The following is a 10,880-nucleotide window of genomic DNA, read 5'->3' as shown; positions in this document are numbered from 1 at the left end:
AGCATGACCAAGAACAAATACAATAAGCAGAGAGCAGATGCAACGAATTAATTTTGATTTATGAGTAAATGGTTCGTAACTGAGGCCTATATATATAGAAATATATGTCTCCATCAGGGCTGCCTTAATTAACCTAAAGCAGAGAAAGTATGTGCTTTAGGCACCAAATAGTTCTTTGACAAAAAAAGAAGAAAAAAGGCACCAAATAGTTCTAAATTTTTGTAGGGGCATCATGCTAACAAATCTCGTTAGCGGGTTAGTGGTTGCGTCGTTTATGTATGTGTTTCTCACGTTTATTTGTCCAAATCCGAAACTAGAACCTATAATATGCATGGTCTAGTCATAAATGTCATTTAATCCTACAATTTCTAGGATTAGTATTTTTTGATGACATTTAGTAAATTAAAATACTTCTCTTCTACTAAAACGATGCTAACGTTTAATGTAACACCGAAAAGTGTTATCTTATTCATCAAACAATTGAAATAAATTACAAAACAGACTCATTTTTTAGTTGATGAGGATCTTCTTATCCTCATCCACCAATTCAAATAAGAGAAGATAAAAAACACAGGAACACAAATTAAAGTTCGACCAAATTTGAAACATAGCACATTCAGGTTTTTGCAATTTTTTGACATGTTTGAGAAATTAAGGGCATTGGAAGCCGCGAGGAGCCTTTCTGCTGCAAACGTTGAGAAGCAAGCTAAGGTTGATTGGAAGGTTAATGTTGATGCCGAGAATGCTAGCTTTAAGCGCGGTGCAAAGACAAACTGCAGCTTCTAGATCGACCAGACCGTCAATGAGGCTGCAACACGGCTTAACTGGAGGAGCACCTAATGTGACATTCAATAAGTTAAGCGCGTTAACACAAACACCAAGCTTTACTGTATCTTTTGGGCATGTCTGGATTGCAGTAGGGGTAGGCTTGGGTTTGTATGGCCCTGGTGGACAACCAGAGCGGGCGGCTTCAGTTAGGGCGAAAAAGAGTATGTTTAAGACAAGGAAAATGGCAAGAGAGTTTCTACTAGCCATTTTTATTACCCTGAAATTAGATTGAGTGTTGTTTATGTTTGAGATTGGTGAAGAAATTGAGTGTCTAAGTGGGTGTATTTATAGGGTAAGTGGGATCGTTTTAGTAAAAAAATAGAGTTATAAGATTGTATTAGTTTGATTATTCAAATATACAACTTTGGGTTATAATAATGATAAACAATGTAAAATCAAAAATATCGAGAATATGAATGTGACCGACCATGTGTTAGCCCTAGCCCCTAGGGTATATTTAGCTGGCGGTCTGCAGTAAGAGTTTGGAACGAAGTGTATCAAGTGTACATTAAAAAAAAATTATACTGAAATTTATAATAACAAAACTAAATCCTATAATTCATATTTATATTATATATTATGACGTTAAAAATTCTGTATATTAGTATTGAATATATAGTACACCAACAAAATTTAGGAGGTGTCTAATAATATTATTAATTTATTTAATATATCAAAATATTAATTCAAATATATAAATATTATTCCAGAATTTTCACTTGAATTAATTTTAAAAAATATTTAGTAGCAAATGTTTTTGAATAAAATTTGGCGATACGTTTTATGGTTTATATAAATAAAACTAGAAAAATATTTTATGAATATTTTGATGAAAAATGAATAAGATAAATTTATTCCATTTCTTCCTATATCTCATTTGTTTTATTCATTTCATTTTTATCCGATCGGTTCGTAGCGATAAATACCTGAAGACAATATCCATATTATAGAGCTTCAAACCCAATTGGAGACCATATTAAATTGCAGCCCTATTTCTTTAATATTGTTAATATATTTCTATGAAATAGAAGTAATAAAGAGAAAAATAACTTGGTTTCTCTCCTCCTCACTTTCATCTTCTTCAAAACATCAAACCCGAATATTTGAAAACACAAATCCCACTTTCTCCTTCTTCTACAAACCCTCAGACAGATGAAGGAAGCACAAGCGCAAATCTGCTCACAAATCGTGCCTCTTTGTGACCTAATTATTCGTCTCTCTCATCAGTTGCTTTCGGGGGCGGATCTAGGTAGCAATTGGGTGGGGCAAGTGCAACGTACATAATTTTTATTTTTCATTAGTTTTGTTAAGAAAAACCTAGAAATTCAGATGGTTAGTCTTCATTGCCCTATGCACCTCTGGAGAATACTCTAGTAGATAACTCTCAAATAAAACTAACTTTCCTAATCATTATCTCAATAGGAAAGTATTAGCTTGTTCCTCAAGCTACTTCAAGTTCAGTTCAACATTCACCTCCTTGATCTTGAAGTCTTCATTTGAAACACCTTGAATCCTAATTAGATCTCTCATCTCCTTAAACTTAATTCTCCATAGTGTTTTTGTAAGGATATCGACTTTTTGCTTCACACCTGTGATGTGCCCCATGCTCACAATGTTATTCTCAACACATTCTTTCCAATTTAAGAATCATTATAGTGATGATATGTGTCATAGTTAAAAAATTATAATTTTTCTCTTTTTATATATAAGAGATTTTCGCTCTTCTTAAATAGAAAATATTTCCTTCACCTATTATATTTCTTATAATTTAGACTGTTCAAAAGTAAAACTATATGTATACCTACCATTTCATTTGTTAACAACTTAATAGTATGTCATAAAAACAAAGAAACCAAACATTCATATTTTCAAGTGGACACACAAGGAAATTTCATGTTAAAAACCAAAAAGTCAAATCTAAAAACCAAAAACTAAAACTAAAAACTAGATCAAACAATCAATAACTTTTCATATGACCCTGTATTCTAGGCAATTTTGGCCAAATATTATATTTTCTCTAGGTTGGGGACGTTCATGGAGGTTTTCTCTATACTAATCCTATTGGTAGACTAAGTCACTCTTTAGGGGGTTGAAAATGAAGGTATTCACGACAAAGAGCCTTTCTATCCTCACTTCATAGTTTATTCTAAAGAAAATAGAGTGAAAAATAGAATATGAACAAAAAAAATAAAAAGAATATGAAATAATCATTTTTTTTTTACTTTTTCATTATTTCATTTCCCATTATATTATACAGTAAATTATAGAATTGAGTTAGCGATGCTCTAAAGAGAACGATGGATGCATCTCTGGCTATCGCAGCTCAATAAATTTTAAGGATAACATCCCGAATGATTGTTTTTACCATTTTTTCTTCTTTTTTTTAAAACTATTTTCGAGAATTTTTATGTATATAATCATACCATCAGTTATGAATCATATTTTATTTTTATATCTTTTTAGGTTCAAGATAAAAATCATAAGTAATTAACTAATTTTAAACTTTTTTTTTAATTTCTGTGGCAAAGATCACACGATGTAAAAGTTTCTTCTGAATTTTCTTATTAAGCTTATCAAAATTACATTAACACTATTGCCCTATGGGTTTAACTCCACCTATCAAAAGTACAAAACAATCATTTAAAAAGAGCCCATTTAAAACAAAGCTTATCAAAATTACATTAACACTATTGCCCTATGGGTTTAACGGTACCCAAGTCTTACAAATTCGTGTATGCTATTGCTGCTACCGTTTGATTAACGACTCGCGAAACAGGTTTGAAGGGGAATGTATCAGGTTATGTCTTGTTAGTATGTCACTTCTTAAAGGTATGTCCTGTTTCTTGTAGATGTCCTTACAGACATATGTATTCACTTTTAGCTTACTTACACTAGTAGAAAAAATTGCTATAGCTACGAATTTGCTACGTTATTTTCGTAGCAAAATGGAAAAAGCTACGAATTTGCTACGAATTTGCCACGAAACGTAAAACGTAGCAAACCATATCAATTTCGTAGCTAAATTAGCTACGATTTTGCTACGAATGTAAACGTAGCAAAAATTTACTACGATTTTGCTACGAATATTACGTGGCTAATATACAAAATGTCTTTTAGCTACGATTTGCCACTAAAATATTCGTAGCTATTTGAAACCCTATACCCTAAACATGTTTCTAACCCCTAAACTCTAAAAGTAAACTTTAAACTCTAATATTTTCATACTATTAAAGTTAAACTCAAATTTAATCACTTTTAAAATAACTTTTCAAATTTTAAATCTAAACTCAAACACTATATTTCAAACCCTAAACTCTATATATAAACTCTATACCCAAATCATAAATCAAAACATTAACTCTAATATTTTCAAAGTTTAACAACAAATATCAACTTAAACTCAAAATTTAATATTTTAAATAAACTATTTCCAAAACTACTAAAATTCAAACACTATATTCCAAACCATATACAATAACTCTAAATCTTATACCCCAAATCATAAAATCCAAACATCAAATTTAACCTTTTCAAATTTAAACACCAAAACCTAAACATAGATACTAATCAAAAAATTTCAAATTGTATCCTCAAATTTTACTCTAAACCCCAAACCTAATACTCCAAATAAACTTTAATCATGAACATTAACCTTATATTTAAAAATTTTAAATTAGACTAAACTTTTAACTTTAATCATAGTCATTAATCAAATCCTATATTATAAATCTATTATTTAAATTTAAATTCATTTGTTTAACCATATAAACCCATTCATATTTAAGTTAATTAGAAGCTTATTTGATGACCAAAGAAAAATAATTAACAGCTTAATTCTGATTGGACCAAAAAGTGAGGCGTGGATCACCATTTTTTGAATCTCTGCCGTTGGTAATATTAATCTTACGGCTCAGATTAATTCACCATTCTTCTTCCTCCACACGATTCTATACTTCTTATTTTCTTCTTCTTCTGTACCTCTTCGATCTCCTCATCTAATCTCATCTCTCTTATCCTCTTCCCATCTCTCTTTCTCCTCTGCTCATGAACATTTACTTTTCTTCTTTCAAGCAAATGGATCTGAACGAAGAGGATTGCCACCGTCATGCTTCTCACCACCATGCTCCTTTCTATTCGGTTGCGCTCTTCACCACCACCACCACCGCACGCTCGTCAACACCACCACCGGTCACGTCTCTCTCTCTCTCTCTCTCTCTCTCTCTCTCTCTCTCTCTCTCTCTCTCTCTCTCTCTCTCTCTCTCTCTCTCTCTCTCTCTCTCTCTCTCACTCTCTCTCTGTGTGTTTTGAATCTGATTTTTTTTTTTGTTCTTGGTAAAGGAAAGTGGAGGAGGCACAGGAGATTGATGAATGAGGAACAGGAGATTGATGGAGGAGGTAGCAGTGGTGGGTCGTGAGCAGAGCCGGCTTGAATGTTGAAGACGAAGAAGCTCGGTGAGGAGGCGGCAGGCGGCGGAGAATATACATTAGGTTTAGATTAGGGTTAGGTATATTTTTAATTTGGTTTAGTATGCTAAACCGATTTTATTTCTCAATAGTTTGATAAATCGTTTTAAATTTTGTAAGCCAATTTGATATATAAAATATAATTTTCTAATATTTTTTTATTTCGTAAATTAATATTGAATATTTTGCAATTTATTTTTTTTAATTTTTTTTTAATTTTTTTTTTAAAATAGATACGTTTTAGCAACGTTCATCTCCGTAGCAAAATAGTTACGAAATCGTCGTTGCAAAAACGTAGCATCTTGCTTCGACTTTGCTACGAATTTTTTTTTGCTACGATGCTATAGCTACGATCCAATTTTCGTAGCATTTCGTAGCAAATCGGTCATATAGCTACGAAAATCAGTCCATAGCTACGAAAACCGACCGTAGCTATAGCGACTTTTTTTACTAGTGTTACTCTGTGTCTTTGAAAACACTTTTTGTTTGTGTTGATGTTGCATTAGTTGCTACGGTTCTCTTTACAACCATGCGAATAGTACAAAACTTTTTATAAGAACTTTTTTTAAAATATTATTAACCTATTACAAGCCATGACCGTAGTCATGCAGTGTTTTGACAAGTGATAACAAGAAAAGGGAACATATGATGAACCAGAAACAATCAAAGATCGATCTTGGACTGACTTAAAATACTATGAAGGAGATACTTGATATTAGGAGTTTTCAAGGCTCCTAAGACAAATGTTGTAGTATAGAAGATTGTCGAACCAGTTCTGAGGGATATCAAAGCACTAAGAATGCAAGTACTCACTTAATCTAAGTGCAACCAATGATTTAGATGGGTTTTAAAACTATGACTAATTAAAAGGAATAACTAAATGATACTTTCTTGACTAAGGGAAAAGAGAACTCATGGGCATAGGGATTAGACCTTGGGTGATCAAGTATCGAACTAAGGATGGCAAATGATCAATCAAACTATCAACCTTAAGCCAAGACACAATTCTAAGCAAGCTCTATGTCTAGATGAATGCTCATTTGCTAACACATCTCAAACATCAAATGTCTTTGGTTGAATAATATGAAAGCAATCATTACTAACAAGTCTATTAGCTATCTTAGCACCTTTAACAACAAATGTCTTTGGCAAAGTATACTAAAAGCCTAGGAGAGTTGTCTCGGGCATTTCATCGAACACCTTTCGGGTGAGAAATGCCTAAGGATCAACAACTGAGTGGCCAACTCAGAAGATGCATTATGATTACTCTACTAGCAAGAAAATATGAATGATCTACACTAAAACATCCTAGCTCTAACCTAATCACCCTTAATCTCCCTAACCCATGAATTCAAAAGGTGATTACTCACTAATCTCCATGATTCCTCTTAAACCCATATTGGATTTCAGATTAATCATGTAAGGAAATAGATAAGAAATCAACAAGAACACAAGAACATAACAAATCAAAATCCAAGAGATGAACTTCTCAAGAGAGTTCTTCTGTATTTCTCAATAGATCAAAAGATAAAGATAATCTGCCTCTGGTGGCTACAAAAGATGTTTAAAACATAGGTTTTAGAAATGTAAAACGTGCATAATAAAATGACCAAAAGGCCCTTGAGAAATCATAAGTTCGAGTGAAATTGAGACGCGCAGCGACCTCGGTCGTCGCTCCGACAAGTCGCTCCAGGCTTCGGGAGCGACCTCGCTGGGTCGCTGCGAGAGGTCGCTCCGAGAGCGAGTTGTGTGTCTCCGGACGTGAAAACGCGAGCGACTTTGTGCAGTCGCTCCAACGGGTCGCTCTGGATCGGGAGCGACCTTGGTAGGTCGCTCTGAGAGGTCGCTCCAGGGTCATCTAAGACTGTTCGGAGTAATGAGAACGCGAGCGACTTCATGGCGTCGCTTTAGGAAGGTCGCTCTGAGAAGTGGGACACAGCGACTTCGTGATGTCGCTCCGGGAGGTCGCTCCCATGCTCGGTTCGTCCAATGGTCACCTTTTCACCTCTTTTGAGCTCCAAATAACCTCATGTGGTACTCCAGTACCTAATAGAGACTCATGTATGCAAAATGCAACCTAAACATGTCTGAATCCTAATCTATATGATGAAAATGCTCATGGATGAATGGATAAAACAATGCAAATATGCAAGATATCAACTCCCCCAAACTTGTTCTTTTACTTGTCCACAAGTGAACTTTCTAGAACTCATAGGGAGAGAGGTTGAAGGAGGGAGCACATAGCCAAAAGAAACACAACTAGCACACTCTCTTATTACACTCTAGCTTCTCTAGGCCTATCTTAACTCTTTTTGTTCTTACACTCATCATCAAGCATCCACACATTCAAATCAACCAACTCTCACATTCATTAAGCACAAAACATCAGGTGAATTCTTGCAAATGGTCAGTTGGTCCAAGTCATTTGGTTGGGTAAGGGAAGGCTTTTATTCAAGTGATTCAAGAGGTTCAAAACATATGATCTTTAAGGTGGTTTACTCTCAAAACAAGTAGCCTTGACATTGCACATAATATATCTAAGAAAGGGACCAACTCATGCATACAATGCTCAATCTCCATTGTTCTACCCTTTTCTCAAACATACAAATCACACAATCATTTCCCAATGTCAAACCCAACTCACATCTCTCACCAAAAGATCCTAAGAACTTTAACTCCTTCTCTTTGAAATCTACAAGGGATTTTTTCACAACCTCAAAAAATTTCTTAGCTCCTAACAACTTTGCTAACCCCCTTTTCTTTCTTTTTCTCTTTTTTTTTTTTTTTTTTTTTTTCTTTTTTTCTTTTTCTTTTTCTTTTTTTTTTTTTTTTTTTAGGCTGGGGGCCAAAACTTTTCAAAACTTGAGCTAGAGGCTTCTATACTGGTCCCAATAAAACAATTCACTTAAGCACAAAGAGTCTATTCTTTTCCTTTTTCATTTCTCCCAAATCATAATCACAACACTCACCCCCACCTATAGCTAGACAATAGAGTGTCCAATCTAGCAAGAATGAAGATCAAGCATTGTCGTTCCCGATACTCTCAACATTATGCACATGTAAGACTTTCCGAAAAAGGCCTCACTCATCAAACAATGAAAGCTTAAAAGGAGGAAAAGGTTTTGGGAGTGGTCTACCACTAGAGTTTGTCAAAAAAGATTGGTATAAAAGATGTGACAACTCAAGTGTGTATAGCTATGACTCAGTACACAAGGGACCATGAGCAAGAAGCATTAAGTTCGTTCAGTTCAAATAAGGTTGTAGTTGGCTTCAAAGACTGAGTTTCAGCAATCAACAAGTTTCAGGAAGAGTTTTCAAGGCTCGAAACATACAAGTCTTTTTGAGAGGTGCAAAAGCTAGTCAAGTGCAACGTAGTGTTCTTTACAAGGCATTCAAAATCATTGCTCCCAATGCAAGTGAATGCAACCTATATGCTCTAGACTCTCCTAGGAATGCAAATGATGCAAACTAAATGATTGATTTTTTTTTCTATGCAAATAGGTATGCCATGCATGACTCAATGAAACTACATCAAAGCAAACATGATCAAATACTTGGTACCTCCCCCAAACTTGAGTTACACAGTCTATGTGTCGTCAAGTAGAGAGAGATACCGAAAAGAAGACTAATATGCAAAAATGAAATGGTATATACAAGGGAGTGTGGTGGGTTACCTTCTATAGGGAATGAGTAGAGGGAGATGCTCCCTCCTCGTCGTCCTCAGGTGGTAACTCTTCAAGGTGCTCATCAGCAGGAGTGCCCATCTCTTCAATGTAGAAGGCTTGCCCGAACACAGTTGGTTTCCTCATTTTCTCCTTGATGTCAAAGTGGAGGATGTTCTCTTTATCCAAATGGAGATCAATCGTGCCTTCCTTCACATTAACAATAGCTCCTGCTGTAGCTAAGAATGGTCTTCCTAGAATAAATGGGTCTTGAGCCTCCTCACCCATCTCAAGCACCACAAAATCTGTAGGTATCTCATACCTTCCAATCTTCACAGGGAGGTCCTCTAAGATGCCCACAGGGTACTTCACTGAACGATCAGCTAACACTAGAGAGAGTCTACACTTCTTGTACTGAGTGAATCCAAGCTTCTTTGCAACAGACAAAGGCATCAAGCTGACACTAGCTCCCAAATCGCAGAGACATTTCTCAAATACCATAGGTCCAAGAGCACAAGGTAGTGTGAAGCTTCCTGGATCCTCTAACTTCTCTGGAACATCAAGCCTCTGGATGATGGCACTGCACTCATGGGTAAGAATCATCATGCCTTCCATCTCCTTCTTCTTTGCAGCTACAACATCTTTCAGGAACTTGCTGTATTGAGGATCCAACATGAAAGCATCGATGATGGGCATTGCAACCTGAGCTTCACTCATTTGCTTCTCAAACAGAGCCTTGTACTTCTCTAGCAGCTGCTTCTTGAATCTACCAGGGAATGGAAGTTTGGGTTCATAGGGAGGAGGAACAAAAGAGCTTTCACTTGCTGGAGTTACAACTTCACCATCCTTTACTGTCTTCTTCTCTTCCCCAACCTTTCCTTTACCTTTGGCTTCCACTATCTTCTCCATGATCTCGTCATTGATCTTCTCATCAACAATCACCACTTCATCATCTATGTTGATGGCAACCCCCTCACCTAGTTTCTCAGCATCCTTGGTGAGGGTTCTAGGAGGTAACTGCTTACCACTCCTAAGGGTGATAGCTTTGGCCTCCTTGGGGTTTTGGTCAGACTTTCCAGGTAGAGAGCCTTGCTGGCGATTCTGGTGAGTGTTCATAGAAGCAAACTGATTCTCTAAATTCCTGACTGTAGAAGCAAGGTGTGAGAATTTGTTGTTGAGCTCATTGTAGCTCCCATCAATCTTGGTATGAAGGTTCTTCAACTCATAACCAACATGCTTCTCACTTCTAGTCTGAGACTCCAAGATTTGTTTCAGTAAGGTATCAGTGCTGCTCTCTTGAGGAGCAGAGAAACCAGACGAGGGGTTTTGCTGAGGCTGATAGCTGCCTTGCTGGTTGTTTCTTGGCGGATAGCCACTCTGTTGGTTGTTTGGATAGGATTTCTGTTGGTAGTTGTTGTACTGAAAGTTGGGCTCCTTTTTGTACCAGCTACCATTGTTGTTAATGAAACACAACTCCTCTTGACCTTCCAAACCCTCAACCTCATTGACAGCAAGTGGATCTTCCTGCTTGGAGTTACCAACAAACTTCAGCTGCTCTTGGGTGGCTTTTTCAGCAATGAGAAGGTCGATCTTGTCTTCCAAAGCTTTGATCTCTTTCCTCGTCTGCTTATCATCTGTTCTACTGCCTTTGTCGTGGTCTCCACTGTAGACTGCATCACTCTTTACCATGTTATCAACCAGCTCTTCTGCATCCTCCTCAGTTCTCCCCAAGAAAAACCCATTGCTAGCTGTATCCAGTCTGGCTCTGTACTTAGGAAGAGCACCACGGTAGAATGTGCTCAGCAAGCTCTCCTTAGAAAAGCCATGGTGTGGGCATTGAGCTTGGTAGCCCTTGAATCTCTCCCAGGCTTCACTGAAGCCTTCCAAGTTCTTCTGTTGAAAGCTGGAAATCTCGTTTCTCAGCTT

At 36.3% G+C, this 10,880-nt stretch overlaps 1 protein-coding gene, 1 long non-coding RNA gene and 1 other non-coding gene across 3 annotated transcripts; 2 read left to right on the top strand and 1 right to left on the bottom strand.

Moving 5' to 3' along the window:
* Positions 1–433: 433 nt before the first annotated feature.
* LOC111214612 (putative lipid-binding protein AIR1) lies at positions 434–1,103 on the bottom strand. The gene has a single exon (XM_022717594.2). It carries the CDS (start codon positions 1,033–1,035, stop codon positions 652–654), a length of 384 nt encoding a protein of 127 aa, XP_022573315.2. The 5' UTR covers positions 1,036–1,103; the 3' UTR covers positions 434–651.
* A 3,725-nt stretch (positions 1,104–4,828) lies between these two features.
* Positions 4,829–5,445, top strand: LOC125606920. The gene is made up of 2 exons (XR_007338174.1): positions 4,829–5,016; positions 5,167–5,445. It is a non-coding gene; the product is annotated as an uncharacterized LOC125606920 (long non-coding RNA).
* Positions 5,446–10,773: 5,328 nt separating this feature from the next.
* Positions 10,774–10,880, top strand: LOC125607705. Its single transcript, XR_007338776.1, has one exon. It is a non-coding gene; the product is annotated as a small nucleolar RNA R71 (small nucleolar RNA).

Source organism: Brassica napus, chromosome A3, assembly GCF_020379485.1.
Source record: "Brassica napus cultivar Da-Ae chromosome A3, Da-Ae, whole genome shotgun sequence".
Classification (NCBI taxonomy): Eukaryota; Viridiplantae; Streptophyta; class Magnoliopsida; order Brassicales; family Brassicaceae; genus Brassica; species Brassica napus.
This window is presented reverse-complemented; position numbering and strand designations above follow the sequence as displayed.

Bases quoted from the DNA above. Each gene is read 5' to 3' on its own strand.
- LOC111214612 (XM_022717594.2), bottom strand. From the start codon at position 1,035: ATGGCTAGTAGAAACTCTCTTGCCATTTTCCTTGTCTTAAACATACTC.